We start from the raw sequence: 20,756 nt of genomic DNA on the forward strand, positions 1-20,756 counted from the left end.
CCGCCCGGCTCCCGGCAGTGGGGGTGGGGTGGGGGTTGCTGATCCTCCAGTCGTGGCCTGCGGCTCAGCGAGGTGGGTCCACCCAGCACCCGCAGCTCCAGACAGGATAAAACTGAAAAACTGCCCTGGAGATGGTTCCAGAAAAACATTCTTGTTCTCATTAGTGCCTCAAGTTCTAAAAGCTTCCAGGATTGAGGGAATGGGCCAGAACAATGGTCTGCTTAATCATTCTCATTCCCAAACACACGCAGACAGACAATGCTTTCTCTAAGTGCTTCGTCTTCACCGAGCTGTTGCACTAACACAGAGAAGCTGATTCCTCCCGTTTCACGGCTCATCTGTGATATCGTCTCATCCTGAAGCCGGGAGAACGTCCGGCTCTCTTTCTCTTCTGAAGTGCTCTCAGTAGCGTTTCTCTTTCATGTGCTCACTCGGTGGTGCCTCAGCTCGGCTGAGACAGGTAGCTGTTTCCTGCAGACGTTTGAGCTAAAACCTTTTTCTTCAAGGAAACGAAATCAGATTTCTAGCACTGGAACACACGATCCGTTCCCATGCGCTATCCCATCCTCCTCCTGGTTCAACCGTGGGCCCACCGGCTGCATTTCAGCAGAGCCTGTGACCTGGGACACGAAGCCCCCACCCCAGGACTCCCGCGTGGGCACCTCAAGCCCTGCTTGCCTGGTGCACGTGAGACCCCGTTTCTCCAAACATGTGTGTGCTCACTGCAGCTCCCTGGGCATGTACCATGGACTACACACGTGCAATTGCCCTAAGAAAGGGTACAGGTCACACGTGTGGGCTCCACGATGGCCAGAACTGTGCCTGGGAGGACCACACGGATGGGAAAACTCCAACCAGAAACTCCACCCGGCCCCTCCCCGCCCTGACGCCCTCATCGCTGCTCCAAGGCTGGAAATGCCCAGAGCAGAGCTGGCTGTTCCTCACCTGTCTGGCCCACCCCCTCCTACCGCCGGGCCTGGGGGAGCCATCGCTGTGCCCGGGAGGACGTGGGAGACAGGAAGCAAGGCCACAGGGTCCTCGCAGGGACCTTTCCCCAGGGCCGTCCTGCCAGGGAAGACAACCCTTCACTTACTTGTCACTTGTTCCGTAACTGTCCATGGCAGATGCCATTGAGATGACACAGATCAGGAGAGGAAACCCTACAGGAAATCAGGGAACACACGTTAGCTCCAGGCTCCTTCAGTCACTGGTTCGTTCATTCACGTCACACCCGATACAGCAGAGAACTGTGCGTTGAGTGTCAGGGACACAGGACGGCCCCGCTCCCCAGAGAAGTCACAGTCCGAACAAGGGATGGCGCACGTCACACACCTCCCTGCCCGCTCACACCCACACTGGCTCACACACCAGCCGAGGAAGCGCACGAGTCTTGCCAACGTGGTGACGTGGTGACGTGGTGACACTAGGCGCTGCGGTACCCGGGAAGGGAAGCTCGGCGAGGCCCGTCCAGAGCTGGGTTACCAACCAGGGCCGAGGCTGCCCCACGGGAGACAGAGACATTCTGGGTTGTCATAGGGGGGTGGCATCTGGTGGGTAGAGGCCAGGGACCCTGCTACCCACCCTGCGATGCCAGGACAGCCCCGCAACAAGGGTCACTCAGCCCACGCAGGTGTGAATGGTCTTAGTTGAGAGACCTGCTCCGGGGTGGCCGGGGAGGGGGCAGCAGGCACAGGGCCAGCGCCGTCTTCACCCACGGACCCCTCCCGGAGTGCCCGGGCAAGGACCCCGCATGTCTCGGCCCCTGGGATGGAAGCTGGGGACGGAGAGGCACTAAGGACATGTGGCTCCTGGGAAGGTCAGCGGCTGAGGTCGCAGCCTGTGGGAGATTCTGCCCTGGAAGAGGAGGAGGAGGAGGGAGGACCCTCCCGCCACCCGCCTGGGCGCTTCCAGGCTGCGGCTCACCAGCGCCCTCTGGGGGCAGAATCAGCTTCACGCCTCCCCCTCTGCAAACCAGGGTTTGCTTTTGTTTTTAATTAATCACCTTGAAAAGGTGTCACCCTGGACAGCCCTGTCTCTGGAGCCGTTTGTTTTAAATGTCAAAATAGTTTAAATGCATTAGGGGACGTCTGGCGATAAAGTCGTCCATGGAGAAGAGGTAGCCCCTTGGGAGGGGAGGACAGCCCAGGAGTCGGGGTGGGTGGGGACGACCTCTCACCGTGGCCTCTGTCCCCCTGAGTTTCCCGCTGCCAGCCCCTCTGCCCCCACACCGCCCCCGTGTCCCGCGGAGGCTGAGACACGGGCAGTGCGGAGGGTCCATCTGGGAGGAGAGTGGGCCCCGCGGGCTGCTTTCTCCAGCCCACAGGAGCCGCAGAGCCCGGCTGAGTGGGAGTAGCAGGTTCTCAGGAAGGTGGGAGGGTGAGGAGGTCCCTAACTATGGGAGTGTGTGCTGAAATATCCACCAAGACGCAGGCAAAGGCCTGCAAGGACGGGCGCAGGGCCTGGGGTCCAGACAGAGGGAGGACGACACCAGGGCACGTGGAAGTCACCAGCACCACCTGCCACGCATGCCCAGATGCCCCACACACAGGCACACGGGGCGTCACGCTCCTGCCAGGGCTCTTGGGGCCGCAAGGCTCACTCTGGACAGGGAGCCAGGCCGAGTGTTGATCTCCAGCGTAATGTCCCCATGTCTCCTCCACTCCCACGGCAATGGGCAGTGGCGAGAGGCAGTGACTTCTCCATCACCCACCACTGACTGACCCACGGAGGACACAGAGGGTCTACAGGAAACGATCGTGTGTCATTTAAACCCGATGGGTGGGGGAAGCTGGACGGACGGACGGACGGATGCGGCGCCCACGGCCCCGGCACGCCGCGGTCTCGGGGAAAGCCGGGCCTGGGATTGACTACGAGTGAGTTTCTCCCCAGACGGGTGGGATCAGACAAAGATACCAGGTTGCAACGGAGAAATATAAAACAAGTTACATTTCTGTCGCTTCTGAGTTTGCGATGAAACTTGCATCGGCTGCACTGATGTGTAAACGCTCAAGTGCTTGTCGCCCTGCTCTGCTGGCCGCCCTGTGGGCTGCAGAGGACAGAGACCCTCAGCTCCGCCCCCCTCGAGGTTCCTGGTGCAGGGCCTGGCTGCCAACAAAACCCCACCCAGAGCTGCTGACTCGATGTCCCCAACACCCATCTTGCCTCAGGACACGGTCTCCAGCTTCCAAAATGACGAGCTTCAAGGTTGGGGTGAGGCCAGGGTAAGGTCTGCAGGGAGAGGCCGCTCCCCAGGGCCCTCCGAGGCGACCCCACTGCTCTGGGTGACATCCCGCCCTAGAATTAATGGCTGAAAGCTGAGAGCTCAGGCCGCAGCCAGCCCAGCCCAGGTGGACGAGGGAGGCCGCTCCTGGCTCCTGATGAAATTAGCTGGGGCAGCTGACGGGAAGACGGATGAAGCCACAGAGCCAGCCCCGCGCCTGATTTGCAGAGAGCTGGTGCCAGGGGCCGCGGCCCGGAGTCCATCAGAAACCACGCGGTTCCGGCCCCTGCTGTCAGGGAGGAATATGAACTCAGGGGCCCGGAGTCTATGTAAAAATCCCTCAATTTCTAAATATTGGCAAATAATTTTTTCTCCAACATTGTGCAGGTTGACTGAAACATCCTTCCAGGCTGCACTGGATTGGCTTGGATTCTCTCTCACACTCAGGCCCGAAGCCCAAGTCACGGGCGGCACAGACAGCCCCACGCACTAGGTCCCCCCACTCTAGCAACAAACCACAGACACTTCCCATTCACTCCGCCCGTCTCTGCTGTGCTCACGGGGCGTGTGTGCACCTCTAATCCCGTGACTGTATCCACAAAGCAATGGTAGAATACAGGTGGCCACCACACAGCGCCCTCTGACAGCTTACTAAGGACGTAGGAAATCTCGGGAAGGGGCAGTGTTCCTCTCTGGGGGAGTCGGGACGGCGGGACGGGCAGGTCACGATGGAGCCGGGCCACTGCAGGGAGGCCGGGGAGCAGAGGACATTTGTCACAGGACCCCGCACGCAATGGCATTCCCGGGACGGTCCAGGCCGGGCAGTGAGGCTGCGGTAGGACATCCATGTGGCCTCAGGGCTCTCCCTGCATGGCCAGCGGCAGTTTGGAGGTGGCTGCCAGGTCCCCCCTTCAGTGTCCCCAAGGAGGCGAGAGGGGTGCATAATTTACCTCCACCTCAGCCTCAGATAAATTACACTCTCCAACTCAGAGCACAAAATAAACATGTTTTTCTGCTCCTTGCATAATGAGGACTGTGAAAACTGAAACTATTTAGAGAAAAACAGAAACGAGTCGCAGGTCCCTAGCGCCCGATCGCTGGTGTGTAACAGAGCCAGGAATGCCAGGTGCCAGCGCTCAGCCACCCCCTGGCGGGAAGCAGGGCCTCGGTGCTCGCCAGGACGCCCGGGACAGGCAAGAGTGATTTCAACAGCCAGCCCCGTCCGGGGGAGCTGACACCCAGATGACGCATGAGTCACTCTATGGACCCACACCCCAGGGAGACGACAACAACCGATAAAGATTAGTTAAAAAAAACCCACACAACCATTTAAAGTCTCTGTAGATTTTCCTAAGGGCATAGAGAAAAATTTTTAAATTTTTCTCAAGAAAATCTATGAAATCTTGGTCAGAACAGTGAGAGTTAAAACTTGGGCCCTTGAGCCGGGCCGCTTCCCCCCCTCAGCTCCTGCAGGGACGGCTCTGCTGCCCCGGGCTCCCAGGGTCTCCGGGGCGGGGCAGGCTGCCTGCATTTCTCACGCCCCCCAACTCCATGTCGCAGAAGCTCCATTCTAGGGAGAAGCAGCCAGCAGCCAGGGTCCTCCTCCTCCACCAGCTCAGCACACAGCGTGCAGGGCCCGTCCTAGGGCCTCACAGGGTGGAGGGTCTACACTGGGAGACACCAGCTCTGAGGATTAGAAGCTGCTTCCCCCATCCAGTGCCCTGTGCAAGAAGAAGACACATTACTCCACGAGAAGTGGGCCACTGTCCCTGCTCCCAGCTCCGGAGCAGCACCTCAGGGACTGCTCCCGGGGAAAGACACATGTCATCAGAATAGAGAACTCCAAAGTGTCCCCCAGGGCAACTGAGTTTATTTGACTCCAAGTGTGGGGAAGTTTAAGCCTAACGGAAGGATGCCCTGGGAAGGATGGAGCCCCTGCAGTAGGCGATGAAGAGGAGGCGAAAACTCTGAGCTCAGTCACATTCACTCTCCGGCGAATCCCCCAGAGAGATCCAGGGAAGAGACAGGTAAGAAGAGTCTTCCTGCAGCCGGAACAAACCTCAAATATTGGCCTCAAAACACACCTGCAAGGGGCATGGATTTAAGTAGATCAGACTGCAGAGCGGAGTGTGGCGCTGGCTGTGGGAACCGACAGAACAATCAGCCGGCGACAGTGGAGCCTGACAGACGGCAAATGTAGACGGCCACGGCGAGACAGTCGAGCCCTGCGGAAACGTCCCGCGTGACTGCGCCTGTGCCCAGGGTTGTGCCTTCCGGGGGGTGACACCAGAGACCTCGCACTGGGAGGTAAACAGACTTTGCTAACTGGTCCAGCCACGTCTCTAGACAAACACACAAGTGACAACAAGCAGCAGCAGGCGGAGGGCTGAGGACCCGGAGTTGCCACATTATCTAAAATGGCAAGTCTTCAACAGAAACGTCATGAGACATACAAGGAAACCAGAAAGTGTGACCCACACATGGGGGAGAAGCAAAGTAAGCACGGAAACCGCCCGTGTGAAGGCCAGATGTCATATCCAACAGAAAAAGCCTTCAAGACAGTCATTATAAATATGTTCAAAGAACTAAATGAAACCTCCTTTGAGAAGTAAAAGGAAGCAGAATGACTGTCTCATCAGATAAAGAACATCAAGGAGCAGATCAAAATTTTTAAAAAAGAAAAAACAAGAACTAAATGGAAATTATGGAGTTGAAAACTATAATAAACGAAATGAAAAATCAACCAGAGGGGTTCAACAATACATCCAAACTGGCAGAAGAAAGAATCAGTGAACTGACAAAGATCACATGATTTGAAAAACAGAGAGAAAAAGGAATGAAGAAAAATCAATAGAGTCTCAGAAAAACGTGGAACGCTGCCAAGCACACCGACGTCATGGGAGCACTGGAAAAAGAGAAGAGAGAAAGAAGCATAACAAATATTTTAAGAAATAATGGGCCACCATTTCCCCAAATTTGATGAGAAGTACTAATTTACATACCTAAGAAGCTCAGCACATGCCAAATAGGATAAACACAAAGAGATATATACGCCCAGACAAGGAAAACCACCCCTTGGGGAGGTACGAGGGACTCTGATAACATTCAGAGGTGACTTACCATGAGATGCAGAGGAGCCAGAAGGCAGTGACATGACGTCATCAAAGTACCAAAAGGAAAAAGCATCTTATACCCAGCAAAACTGTCTTTTAGAAATGAAGGTGAAGGTGAGAAGGGCATGCAATCAATCAGCCAATCAATCATAAATGGAAATGAAGGTACAATGAAGACATTTCCAAATAAACAACAACTGAGAGAATTTGTTGTGAGCAGACCTGCCTTACAAGAAATAATCGACGAAGTTCCTCAGGCTGAAACAAGTGACCCCAGACAGTAATCTTAACACACACACACACACACACACACACACACACAGAGCAATAAGGCCAGATGATAACTCAAATTCACAGGAAAAAAAAAAAAGAAGGAAGCCCGAAATGGTAAGTAAGAAGGTTAACATAGCAAACTCTGTAAGTATGTATTTGCTCTCCTTCCTCATCTCACCTGCTTTAAAAGACTTAAGTTTAAATAAGGTAATAATTATAGCCCTGTATTGTTGATTCATACTTTATGCAGATGTAAAATGAATCATTATTTAATCACAGAAAAGAAGGAAGAGAGAATAGGGCTATATCAAAATAACAATTATGTCTCATAATTTAGTATAAATATTAAATACACTCTAGTATGCTAAGATGTACATGGCAAGCATTAGAGCAACCACTAAGAAAATAACTCAAAAAACAAAGGTGAAAAAATCATTAAGGGAATTAAACTGTTACACTAGAAAATATCCAATTCAAAAGAAAGCGGTAAAGAAGGACTAGAGAAATGAAATAGATGGTATATATAAAGAAAACAAAGAGAAAATGGCAGACATAAATCCATCATATAAATCCCAATATTAAGTGTGAAAGGTTTAAATGCCAGACTGGATTTAGAAAAAGACACAAACAACATCCAACTATGTCCTACCTGTAGGGGGCGCACTTTAGATTCGAAGAAACAAATAAGTGGAAAGTGAAATGATGGAAAAGATACACCATGCCATCAACAACCATGCGAAAGCGGAGTGGCCATACCAATATGAGACAGATAGACTTTAAAACAAAGATAATACTAGAGATGAAGGGAGATACTGTATAAATATAAAAGGGTCCATTCTTTAGAAAGACATGAGTATGATCATGTGTGTACCTAACAACAGGATACCAAGAGACAAAACAAAACCCAACAGAATTGAAGGAGAAACTGACAATTCAACAAGTGGCAACTTCAGTAACTCACTTAAATAAGGGACAGAACAACTGGACAAGAGATCGACAAGGAAACAGATGACTTGAATAACACACACACCAACTAGGCCTGACACACACTGCAGACCACTCCATCCAGCAACGGCAGAACACGTGTTCTTCTCAAGGGCAGATGGAACATTTTCCCAGATAGATCATTTACTGAGGTGCAAAACAAACCTTAACACATTTAAAATGACTGGAATCATATAAAATATGCTGTCTTTCCACAATGGAATGAAATTAGGCATCAATAACAGAAAAAAAAAATTGAGAAATTCATGAATGTGGGGAAACCAAACAACATACTCATAAAAAATCAGTGGGTCAAATAAAAAAATCAAAAAAGAAATTAGAAAATACTTTGAGATGAACGAAAGCAGAGACACACTACGAAGCATACAGGATGCAGCCAAAGCAGTGTGTAGATGAATATGTATAGCCGTACATGCCCATATTAACAAAGAAGGATCTCAACTCAGTAACCTCAACTTGCACTTCAAAACGCCAGAAAAGAAAACCAAACTAAAGCTAAAATGAGCAGAATAAAGGAAATAATGAAGATTAAAACAGAAAGTAATGAAATAGATAATAGAAATAATAGAGAAAATCAATAAAACCAAAATTGAGTTGTTTGCAAAGACTACCAAAAGTAACAAACCAAGTCAGAAATGTTGGAAATGTTTCCAAATGATGTGGAATTTTTGTCTTTGATTGGCCAGTGGGTTCTGCTTCCCGTCTTGGCCTCTGGGAGACCCCAAGAAGGACGACGTGAAGACAACACCTGCCCTGCCCCCTCCCACCTCCAACCTGCCCCATCCTCACCTGCCCCATCCTCACCTGCCCTGACCCTCTCCACCTGCCCCATCGCATCCCATCTGCCCCGCCCCCTCCCCACCTGCCCCTCCCCGCCCACCCCTGGTGCCCCACCTACCCCATCCCATCCCGTAGTAGTAGAGGTGCTTGCTGTCCTCCGACCCGAAGACCTTGATCACCATGCTGTAGAGGTGCAGCCCCTCCGCCAGCATCCAGGCGAAGGAGCTCAGGAAGAAGTAGTGCAGCAGCACGGCCATCACCCGGCAGAGCGTCTAGGGCCGACCAGAGACACGGGGGGTGAGAGGGCCCCGGGGTGTGCACCCGGCTTGGCTGTGGTCCCGGCCTCCCTGAATCCATTCCCTGGGGCGTTTAGACACAGGGCTCTGGGAGGACAGGGCGGGTCAGAGCCCTGCCCTGGCGTTCAGACACAGAGCTCTGGGAGGGAGATGCTCTCCTCACCCCCTGGGGCCACTGTCTGGGGCTCTCACGCCTGGATCCGGGCCAGACCTGCCTCCCTCCCGCTGCCCCCACTCCCAGGGTGGGCTGGCACGGGCAGCGTCACTGTCCCCTGATTGATGGAAATACAGGATCCCAGGCCCCACTCAGCACTCCCGAACCAAAATCTGCATTTTAAGGAATCCCCATGTGACAAGGAATCCCACACAACAGGAAGGGCGTCGCGGGACACGGGCTGAGCTACTCACCGTGCCCGGCTCGAGGCGGAAGCTGGCGAGCAGCAGCACCTGGGCCACCAGCACGGCGCAGGACAGGTTGGCGTGGATGTGGTAGCGCTGGTTCCTGATGGTGCTGACAGAGCTGGGGGCAGAGACGGGTGTGAGGCCGGCCTCGCTGCCCCCCCGCGGCCCCCACCGGGTCCCTTTCTCCAGCAGCAGCCAGAGGGGTCTCTAGAGACTCACCTAGAGGCTGTCACTGTCACTCCCTGCTGTGGACCCTCGAAGGCTCCCTATTGCCCTTGGGTACAACCCCAGCTCCTTCCACAGCCTGCCCAGCCCTGGCCGCTCTGACTCGGCTTTTCTTTCCCACTCACTACGTCCCTGTCCGTTTCTCACTCTCCCCCAGCTCACTCTGGCCTCACGGCCCTTGTACCCATGGCAGCGAACTGTCTGCCCGGGTCTCTGCGTCACAGCTCGAACGCTGCCCCTTAGAGAGACCCCCTGGCTGTACCACCCCCCTCTCTCCTACTGCGAAGACGTCTGTGCTTCTGTTGTCCAGCCCCCACCCAAGCATGTTCTCGTGCGTTCTGGGCACAGTCGGGTCCTCGGGGGTGACCCCACGCCTGGGCTCGGGATCTTGCTGATGCCACGAGCAGGAAGGGATGTCTGGGCTCAGCTCCTGCCCTGCAGAACTCCCTATGTGTCTGGCTGGGGGCCCTTCCAGACCCTTCCAGCTCAGCGAAAGTGTGGTGTCCCCCAACTCCATAGCCACTTGTTCTCTAGGCCCCCCAGCAGCCCCTCAGCCCCCACACCCCAGATCCTAAACTGAAGTGTAACCGAGGAGCAGCCGCCCGGCTGGGACATGCGGGGTGTGGGGTGCGGGCAGGGCCAGGCGTCCACACCCGCCGCTGACGCTGGCTTTTACACGGAGCTGCCAAGGGGGCACTGGGGGGAGCAGAGGGCACTCACGACAGCACGGCGAAGGTGACCAGGGTGGCCGCCAGGCAGAGCACGGACACGGAGCAGCCCACGTAGCTGATGGACGACAGCGCCACCTGGTGTCCACGTGAGAGCTGGGGAGTGGAGCGGAGGTGTGGACGTGAATGTCTGTGGACCCGGGTCCTGCCGCCCACCTGCCGGCTGAGCCCCCAGGCCCAGTCCCTGCTCCCCTGCGTGGCCCACCGACCCCTCCGCCTCCCCCAGCTTCCCCCCAGCGGCCGCCACCTCCCGCCCAGAGCACGCGCCGCCGTGCTGGGTGAAGAGTAAAGGGCTCAAGTCCCCACTCGGCCACCTCCCAGCTGACAATGAGACACAGGCGGCTCGCTCCGCTGTGAAAGGAGAATACCAACCCCTCCCCCTCACAGGGCCACGAGGACCCGCGAGTGCCGCGGGCAGAGTGCGCAGAGCAGGGCCGGGACACGGGGCTCGCCGGGCGACAGAGGCCACTGCCCGGCCCAGGTCGGCTCCCACTCCTGGTCCCCAGGGCGCGATGGCTGCCGCGTGCGCATCACTGTGCCGAGTGCACACGGCGGCTCCCGGGAGCCTCTCGCAGGGAGGGGGGTGCTGAGTCCCTGCACACGGCCGCTGCGTCTTAACTCCCCTGAGCAGAGCCAACAGCCTGGCCAGGAAGCCTTGAAATGATTACAAATAAGGTGAGATATTAGTATATCGGAGGCCCATATTTTACATGGGCTTGAGTTATAAAGTGAGCCTGTAAAGTGACAAGGACAGATGATCAAAGTGACCTTGGAAAACTCCCACGGCCCCCAGACGGGAGTGCCCAGGGCTCACGCGCGTGACCTCGTACGTTATGTCCGCACAGCGGTTAGGGTAACACTGAGGCTGACCGCAGGGGCCAAGAGGGAGCTGCCTGCGCCAGTCAGGGGCGTCAAACCTTCCCGCTGTGACACAGCGCTCAGAGTCAGAGTGGGGCGGGCAGAGGGGCCATCGGGGAGGGTTCGCTCCCCTCTCTTTAATGCACACCTTCTCCTCCGACTGTGACACGTGTCCAGCTCTGGGCTCGTCCTTGCGAGCGGTACGTGAAGCCACTCCTGTGATAAATGCAACTACACCGTAACCTGCCAGGGCCCTGGGAGACCGGAAGGGAGGGGGACGCGCTGGGGAAAGAGGTCCTGAGAGGTGCTCGGGCGGGAGGGGGCTTCACGCGGGTCGCGGGGCTTTGTGGGAGCCTGTTGAGAGCCAGGAGCTACGTGAGCCGGGTAAGTTTCGTGGTGACAGGTTGACGTCTTACTTGGCTCTGAGTTCCCAGCGTCTGACGGGGGACTGGCAAACTCTAGGTGCAGAGGAACACTCCCAGGAGAGTGGGTGGTGCAGACAGAAAGCAGCGGCTGCTGTGATTGGGCCCCTGCTGCATGCGGGCCCTGGCTCCTCAGAGCAACCCTGCGGGTGGACATTGTGAGCCCCTTGACGGGGGAGCACCTGGGGCAGCCAGTGAGACCCTGGACAACCTGTGCTTCAGCACCGAGCATGTATTAAGCACCTACTGTGTGCCGAGCACAGAGGCTGCACTGCAGTGGGAAGCAGAAGACGGACAAGGATATACACAGATAATGTGTAAAGAAGTAAACGAGGCTGCCAGGTCGTGCTCTGATGGGGCTGCGATGGGAACCAGTGGGGGCCGCAGAGGGACGGCCCCGCCAGTGCGGGCACCACGCAGGAGGCCGACCACACCCCGCCTGACCCTCGGGACCATGGCTCATTGGCTGGACGCGGCAGGAACCCGAGCACAGGGCAGAGAGAAAGACGCGTGGAGAACAGGTCAGAGCGCAAACACCCTCAGCCGCCGCCTGGGTGCACGGCCATGAACACATCAGCCCCCCAGGCCTCTGCCGCCTGCGCCCCCACCTCCGACACCCACCCCCAGTTCCTGACAAGAGTCCATCCATCTTCTGGTCCCCAGGGGCTGGATCCAGGCCCTGATGGAGGCCTGGTCCCCTCAGGGCAGCTCCCTGACCCCAGGAGGGCCGTAGTCCTGTGAGCGGCCGGGCCCCGAGGGGCAGGAGGGTCCCTGGGCAGCCCGGGTTTGGCGCCCGTCCCGGCCTCAACCAGCCGCAGCATTTGCCAGCAACATGCGGCAGCCTCCCGCCGGACTGAGCCAGGCTCCTGGCGCATTTCATACCCTGTTGATGGAAATGTACCAGCAGTCTGGGGACAGGTGACAATGAGCTTCTTGGCTGCTTGAGGGGCGTGGGGTGGGGCTGGAGTGGGCTGGATTTCTCCCCTGGGACGCACTTGACTAGACATCAGGCACTTCCCTTCCTGAGTTACCTCGTTAAAGGGGTCAGCTGAGGGGGCCACGCACCTCCTTGTTCCCCAGGCCAGGAGCCCTGGGGCGTCACGCCGCCCCCCTCGGCTGCACGATCGTATGTCAGTCTGGGGCCAGCTGGGAAAACAGAAATCTCTCTGGCCTTTCACAGAGCAGAAAATTTAATTCAGGGAATTGTCCGCCGAGGGGAGAGGAGAGCTGAGACTCCGAGGGGGATGAGGTGGCCCAGGTCTGTGCCACCCCAGGAAGCCGCCTCCCGGTGGAGGACACAGCCCTGGCTGGGAGCTGTCCCCCTGCAGGGCCCTCAGCAGAGGCGTGGCCGCTGCCAGGAAAGCTGCCTGCAGCCCAGCGAGAGAAGAGCCCAGCGGCTCCTTCCCGTCCGGCCCTGAGTGACAGGGACGTGGAAGCCGGCACAGTGGGCAGCCCGTGGGGCAGAGCGGGCAGTGGAGGGCGGGGACGGATCCGAGCCCCTCCTGTGCCCCCAGCCATGGGGAGACGATGCTGGGCTGGGCAGCTGCTGACCTCGGGGCTGGCGTAGGCAGCGCGGCCCCCAGCTCCACACTGACGGGGAGGGGGCCCAGGGACCAACCGCAGAACATGCGCATCGCTCCACGCGGGAGTCGCATGGACAGTGGGAAGACCCCGGCTCAGGCTGTGAGGGACACAGGCTGATAGGAAATGGTGGCTGAGGCTGGGTGCTGAGGCTGGGTGCTTGAGGCTGGGTGCTCGAGCTGGGTGCTGAGGCTGGGTGCTCAATCTGGGTGCTCAGTCTGGGTGCTCGGGCCAGGTGCTGGGGCCGGGTGCTTGAGGCTGGGTGCTCAGGCTGGGTACTGAAGCTGGGTGCTGAGGCTGGGTGCTGGGGCTGGGTGCTTGAGGCTGGGTGCTCAGGCTGGGTACTGAGGCTGGGTGGTCAGACTGGGTGCTGGGGCTGGGTGCTCAGGCTGGGTGCTGAGGCTGGGTGCTGGGTCTGGATGCTTGAGGCTGGGTGCTCAGGCTGGGTACTGAGGCTGAGTGGTCAGACTGGGTGCTTGGGCTGGGTGCTCAGGGCTGGGTGGTGCCCTCTCCGCCCTCCTCTAGCCCCCTCACAGCTCCACAAGGAAAGGGTCCCCCATGGTGCAGACAGGGAGGCTGAGGCTCAGGGAAGCCACCTGCCCACGGCCACATCATGGGGAGAAACCCAAGTGTCTGCCTGGAGAGGAGGCGGGGGGACCCCGCTGACCTGGCCCCAGTGGCAGGCAGAGCTGCCCAGAGGAGGGGCTCCCTGGCACCCACAGAGACCCCTGTGTAGGGAGCCTGTTCTGAGGGGAGCCGCTCGCTCTGCCAACACCAGCTAGACACATGCGCCTGCTGTGATCCTCGCGCTGCGTCTGCTGTGATCCTCGCGCTGCGCCTGCTGTGATCCTCGCGCTGCGCCTGCTGTGATCCTCGCGCTGCGCCCGCTGTGATCCTCGCGCTGCGCCCGCTGTGATCCTCGCGCTGCGCCCGCGTCAGGCCCAGAGGGCTCCCGGAAGCTTCCAGCACCGTGTGATCAGGTCCTGCCACCACCCGCCCAAGCCCTGCTGCAGCCAGAGCCAGCCTCAGTGGTCAGGGCTGCACCTGGCCGGGTAGCCACTAAGCACAGGTTCTAGAACCATCTGTCCAGGGTGGAGACAGGCCCTGATTGGCTGGGGGGTGGGGGTGGGAAGGTGGGACCCCTGACCTGGCTGCACTGCCTGACCGCACGTTGGCGAGGCCTGGTGTGCCCCGGCCGTGCCCTCCTTTCCCACCGCGGCCAGATTTAGAAATGCCCAGAGCAGCCGGGAGTTTGCTCAGGGCACGGACTCGGGAACCACAGACTCAGACGCCCTGCAGTGGCCCCGGCGGGAGCTCGAGGCCCAGGAGCTGCACGTGTAGCAAACAGGGGGTGCCCTGCCGGAGAGAGATCTCTCAGCTGCCATGCTCTTAACAAAGCTCCCTCATTTCCCCCCCACGACGGGGACAGGAACATCAGCGCACGAGGAAGGGCGGCTGCGGTGTGGAGAGACTGGGGGTGGCAGGACGGTGGCAGCTGCCAGCTCAGCGGCTGTGTCACCACCACCTCCTGGGGCGTCACCTTTCCCCGCAGGCACAGCCTTGGGGGGACGGCCCGTCACACCTGAGACAGCCAGACTGGCCCTGGCCTGCCACCTGGATGGGGACCACAAGGACAGAGGCAGAGGCTGAGTTGTCCTAGCTGGGCCCAGGTGGCTGCCGCGGCCCAGCCCTGCCCTGCACCCTCGGCCTCCCCCCAGTCCCGGTTGTTCCAACTTCCCTCCACCGCCTGTCAGCGCCTTCTCCATGCCAGCCACCGCGGTGGCAACGCCAGGAAACGCCAGGAGGCCACGACTGAGCCCCTCCTGGGCCCTGGCTGGGCTGGGCCGTGGCTCCATCCGCCACAGCGTCCCCGGCGGATGCCGCTTCCCCCTCCCCTGGGGCTGGTCCACGGAGATGACAGAGACCCCGGCTGCCACCTGACCCAGCAACGCGCGTGGCACCGTGGCTCCCAGAGAGAGCACATCTCTGCCCCTGACCCCTCTCCCTGCAGAGCTGACGCGGCCGTCCACACCCTCGTTCCTGCAGCTCACGAGGGTTCAGGACAGAGCCGTGACGAGATGAGCCCACAAAACACCACACCTGGGAACGGCCTGAGAAACACGTCTTCACACCGTCAGTTCACGCAACCACACAGATGCCGGCATGGCTTCGACCCGGGGGCCGGGGCTGCACCCCAGTGTCCCCGGTTCTACACCTCACGCACCGCCACGCCTGTCTGATTATCACGTACTGAGACACAACCATGTGTGTTTGAACACATGTACGGAAACACATGCACACACACATGATTTTGGCCTTGTTTTATAAAAATGGTATTTATCCACTCTGTTTGCCCTTTTCACATAGTGATATCTCGGAAGTCTTTCCAGATGCGCTGGCATGATTGTAATTCGTGCTTTAATAGTTGCATTTTGTTTCTTGATTTAATCATCCCTCTTTTAGTGCAGAGATGAACGGTCTTCCCTAGCACAGATGTATTTGAATTTATGCAATCACTAGTGCTATGGTTATTAATGCTCTGTCATTCTGTTATTTCTGCTATAAATAATGTTGCAAATTTGGCCTTACTTTATACTTTCTTATGTCATCTTATCTTCTCATCCTTCTAATTCTTTGACTCTCCCCTGGGCAGCATCCCCGGGGCACCAGCCCAGCCCCGGCCCCGCCGTCCAGGGCCCACCCAGGGGAAGCTCAGCGCGGGGGGGGCCAGGAGAGAGTCTCAGGGAGAAGAGGGGTGAGACGCAGGTGTGCGCTGAACCTGGACCAGGGACCCGGGGCCCCGCGCCGGGGAAGACATGAGATCAGCGCCAAACAAACACGGTCTCTCGGGGTGTTTCTGCTAATTCTGTGAATGTGCCGGGGGGTTGGTACCTACTTACGCCATCAGCCCGAATTTTCTTATTCTTCATAAGAATGTTCATTTTTAGCATGAGTAATTTTAAGCCATTTTCAAATCAATCTTTTCTGGCAATGAATAGATGTGATTTCTCCCACAGTGACACCCACGGGCCGTCTTAATCCAGTGTCACTTGTGCTAAGTGGTGACAGATTCATCATCGCAAACGCTCTCTGACTCCAGCTTCCCTGACTTACGGGACTGCACCCCCTCCCTTCCTCTCGACCACGAGCACGACCCCCCCAAACACGGCTTCCTGCTGGGAGTGGACCACCGCTCCCCGCCCAGGAGGTCGGGCTGGTCTTCCGTTCTCAGCATGTGGGGGACCCAGAGGAGGCGGCTCTGCCCCCCGACTGTGGGGGCACAGTCCCAGTCCCAGCTGGGGGGACCACCCAAAGGCGAGGCTCTGCCCCCTGGTGTGACCTCAAAGGACCCCCAGCAAGCCGCGTCTGTGATGGCCACGGTGACAGCGCCCATGGCGAGGACCACACCACACACAGCTGACGCCCTCGTGGACCCATCAAATATCCGCTGACGCCCAAACACGCAGAACCCTGCACTGCAGGAGCCAATACGGCGAGTTCCATTTGTAAACAGACCCCGCGGAGTGGATGCGCCCACCGCCTTGCCCACCTGCGGCCTGGCGTCCCCACGGCACCCGCCCGGGCCGTACTCACCTCCAGCGGGACCACCTGCATGAGGATGGCGAAGTTGGTGAGGTGCGTGCAGCGGCAGCTGGAGTAGGTGAGGTTCCCCCCGACGCGCGCACAGCCCTGGTTCGACCACACGCCCTCTCCGGAGCTGCGGACACAGGAGAAACGGTCATGGTGCGACACGGACCCTTGGTGGGGGCCAGGGCAGCCCCCCTCGCCCACACGGCCCTGCGCACCCCCAGCCGTGCCACCTCTGCCAGGCCGGGCACGCACGTCGGGACAGTGCGGGGACAGGGGTCCCACCATCGGGCTGGCGAGCGCTGGAGGGTGTCTGGGGCTGGTCTGGCCACCGGGACGCAAGGCCTCCCCGGGACACCGTGCAAAGCACCCGGACGGTACCCAGCCTGACATGAAATGCGCACACCGACAGCCCCGCTCCTGGAGAAGCTCCGACTGTATACACGAGGGACCACGTCCGGGGAGAGACACTGAACCACGAGACAGCAGCTTAGGTGCCCGTCTGGGGGAGACTCACACAACCCCCCCAGGGGCCACCTCCAGAGAGGGGGCGATCAGGACACGATGCAAAGGTCAAAGGGGACCTTTGCTTTGTTGTGAAGTTTCTTCAGTGAATCACAGGTCGATCTAGTACTTGTGCAATTTCTGACAGTGCGGACCTAGACAAACGTGCCTGGCAGCAGATACGCCCAGTGCTAACTGCGGCTCACCCTCACGGTGGGAAGTCGGTGACTATAATCTTCTCTGTGTTTCCAAATTCAAACAACAAAAGAGGTTTCAAATGGTTCTTCCCGGCACTCGGCCACTTGCAGTTGTCACAAAGACAAACTTTGCTGATGAGGGGAAGCACTTATGGAGTTGGAGAAACTCGAGTCTCGAGTTTTTCTTTCCTTTCCGTTCAGCTTAAACTGTGACGTCAGCGTGGACACCACGGGTGAGAAATGTGGCCGTCCCAATGGGGCGACCTGGGGACCCCATCTCGCGCCTCCCCCACCAGCGTCCCCAGCGGCGTCTGCCTCCCGGGGAGGGTGGGGATGCCTGTGCCCACGTAACCCTGCACTACCCTGGGTGATGTGGAGCCTGGGGCTGGGGAAGGTCACTCAGAGGTGACTCTCGTGGCGCTGAGCCTGCAGACGGACCGCTGCCCAGGGACAGCAGTTTCCAGGGGGGTTCGTGATTAATGATCCGCTCTCTGCCTGGAGGCAAAGGCATTTAGCAGAGACCGGGCCGCACAACCAGAGCCACTCACAGAGCAAGACCCCATTAATAACCTCAGAACAGGTGGGACTGGACGACGGGGCCACGTTCTGCCCCGGCCCCTTCTGGCCTAACGTCCCCGGGACCTGGGGGGAGTCAGCAGACAGGCCGTCACTGTCTGTCTGTCGGATGCGGAACGCCGTGTTTCCATTGTGGGGTGGCTGGGAGATTGGCGGGGACGTGGGGGGAGTCGGCAGACAGGCCGTCACTGTCTGTCCGTGGGATGCGGAATGCCGCGTTTCCATTGTGGGGTGGCTGGGAGATTGGCGGGGACCTGGGGGGAGTCGGCAGACAGGCCGTCACTGTCTGTCCGTCGGATGCGGAACGCCGTGTTTCCATTGTGGGGTGTCTGGGAGATTGGCGGTGCTGAGCTCGGGGGACGTGACGTGGTCCTGGGGTGAAGGACCCCAGTGGCGCCCCTCTGCCCGCGTGAAGGGTGGGGCGAGCACCACGCAGCCGCACTCTCCGGACAGAGCCGCAAAGCACCCAGCAACAGAGCTTCAACACACACCAAAGAAAAGCTCACAGAACTAAAAGGAGAAATATAGAAATCCACTGTTAAAGCTGCAGAACTCACACTCAGAACAAGCCGACAGAAAAGTCAGAAGGACGTAGAAGAGCTGAGCGCGACTGTCAGCTTGATCTGACTGATGCTGATAAAATACTCCCCAGGCGTACGTTTTCTTCAAGTACACAAGGGACGTTCACCAAGATTGAACGTATCCTGGGTCATATAAAAACTTTTAACAAATTTAAAAGAACTGAAATTCTAGAAAGTATGTTTTCAGATCATGAAATGATTTAATTAGAAATCAATAGCAGAAAGTCCCCAACTGTTGGGAAGTTAAACAACATGCTTTGAAATAACACATGGTTGAAGGGGAAGTCACTAGGAAAATTGGAAAACATTTGAGATTTAATGGAAATAAAAACATGTCAGTATGTGTGGGATGCAGCTAAATCAGTGCCTACGGGAAAACTTATAGCATTAAGTGTTGTTTTTTTTTTTTTTTTTTTTTTTTTTTTTTTTGAGACAGAGTCTCACTCTGTTGCCCAGGCTAGAGTGAGTGCCGTGGCGTCAGCCTAGCTCACAGCAATCTCAAACTCCTGAGCTCAAGCGATCCTCCTGTCTCAGCCTCCCGAGTAGCTGGGACTACAGGCATGCGCCACCATGCCCGGCTAATTTTTTCTATATATATTTTTAGCTGTCCATATAATTTCTTTCTATTTTTAGTAGAGGTGGGGTCTCGCTCTTGCTCAGGCTGGTCTCGAACTCCTGAGCTCAAACGATCCGCCCACCTCGGCCTCCCAGAGTGCTAGGATTACAGGCGTGAGCCACCGCGCCCGGCCACATTAAGTGTTTATATTAGAAAATAATAAAAGCCTCTTCTCAATAATCTAAATCTACACTTTAAGAAATTTAGACCCCCCCAGGGCCTGCCCCACACCCAGCGTTTGCGGGTGAAGCAACCACGCTGGCGCCGGTCCCCTGGGCGGCGAGTGGCGGGCCTGGCAGGGGACACCTGCTGCCCGTCGGCACCGCACCCCTCCCCTTCTCCCCACGGCCCTCCCGGCCCTACCCCTGCCTGGCAGCCCCACGTGAGCAGTACCTGAAGTCCAGGAAGGCGCAGTACAGGAAGACCCGGTTGCTCCCGTTGGTGGCCTCGCTGTGCTGCTTGTGAGTCTGAAACGAAAGAACATGGACAAGCTCCGTGATGAGGCTGGAGAGGCCCAGTCCTGGGCGCTGACATGGGACGGAGCCCCTCACGCCGGCGCCCGGGGGTTGTGACGTGCACGGACACTGACTTCATCTCCACCCCCGCTGTGGCCCCCGTCACGTGGCCCCACCGCTCGTGCCCTTGCCTGCGCCAGTCCACGAGCCAGGGCTCCCCACCCCAGGGCCTTTGCACGTGCCGCACCCCCGAAGGATGTGGCTCCCCCGCAGCTCCACCAGTCTCTGCCCAAACTCGAGTCCTCAGAGACCTCCCTCCCATCCCACCCAACACCCACCCCTGCCCGCCATGTCCCTTTCCACTCGTTTATTTTCTCACAGTATTGATCACCATGTGGCATATTATGTATTCAAATATATGACATGTAATAATATGTTTACTTGTCTGCTCCCCTCCCCTCTAGAACACACTCGACAACCACCAAACCCAGGGCCTCTGTCTGTCTCATTCACTGCCTGATCCTGGGACCTAGAGAGGGTCTGGCATACAGCAGGTGTTCACTAAACGTCCATCGGATGAAAGGAGAAAGAAGGAGTGGACAGACCAGTGAGACCCCCCGCCCCCCCCGTTCCCGGGACGCCTTCTCCCCGGGCTGCTCCCAGACGCCGGCTCCAGGCTCCGCTCTGAACACGAGGACAGACGCCCGCAGGGGCCGTGCAGGAGGCTCAGAGCCAGCGACGCCACTGGGCAGCCAGGGCTGCTGGGGTAGATGGCGCCTAATCGATTCCCTATCAGTCTGTCCAAGCGCCCCACGTCTGACTGCCCGCACCCCATCCTCTGACCTGGAGATGCTGCCGCTCATGACCCATCGCTGCTCAGGCCGGCCAGGCCCCAGCCAGTCCCCGCCCTGTGCGGGCAGAGCAGCGGGCAGCCCGCTGGCACCAGCCCAGCATGGGCATCGAGCTCCTCCTCGCCCGGGGAGCATGGCGGCAGCAGCAGCACTGGGGAGCCCCGGCAGGCGCCTCGAGCCGCCGCACGGCTGAACAGACTCCCCTCGGCTTCCCGCACCTCGGCCTGCCTGTCCTCGGACCCTCGGGGCTCAGAGCGGTCGCTGTGGTGCCGCCTGTTGCCAGTGTTCGGCCAGATGGAATCGTCACTGTTTTCGCTGCCACTCCCCAGTATCTTAGAGTGATCTTAATATATTATGGGGTCTCCTAAAACAGCCTGGAAAAGAGGTTTTCTCCTCTGTTTTCCAAAACCACGACCTGCTGTGGACCCTGAGCTCAGACACCGAGAGCCCTGTGTCCCCAGCCACCCGGAGCCACAGGCACACCA

General features: G+C 58.0%; 1 protein-coding gene across 2 annotated transcripts in view; it reads right to left on the reverse strand.

The window, feature by feature from the left end:
* Positions 1 to 20,756, reverse strand: part of ADGRD1 (adhesion G protein-coupled receptor D1) — a 90,913-nt gene that overhangs the window by 16,119 nt on the left and 54,038 nt on the right. For both annotated transcript variants that reach the window (XM_069496988.1, XM_069496986.1), the window contains 6 exons: positions 19,359 to 19,432; positions 16,498 to 16,621; positions 10,035 to 10,138; positions 9,096 to 9,207; positions 8,510 to 8,663; positions 1,094 to 1,160 (listed from right to left, as the gene is read on the reverse strand). In XM_069496988.1, coding sequence (XP_069353089.1) covers positions 1,094 to 1,160; positions 8,510 to 8,663; positions 9,096 to 9,207; positions 10,035 to 10,138; positions 16,498 to 16,621; positions 19,359 to 19,432 — 635 coding nt within the window. The remainder of the gene's footprint in view (positions 1 to 1,093; positions 1,161 to 8,509; positions 8,664 to 9,095; positions 9,208 to 10,034; positions 10,139 to 16,497; positions 16,622 to 19,358; positions 19,433 to 20,756) is intronic.

The sequence above is a fragment of the Eulemur rufifrons genome, chromosome 21 (genome assembly GCF_041146395.1).
Source record: "Eulemur rufifrons isolate Redbay chromosome 21, OSU_ERuf_1, whole genome shotgun sequence".
Classification (NCBI taxonomy): domain Eukaryota; kingdom Metazoa; phylum Chordata; class Mammalia; order Primates; family Lemuridae; genus Eulemur; species Eulemur rufifrons.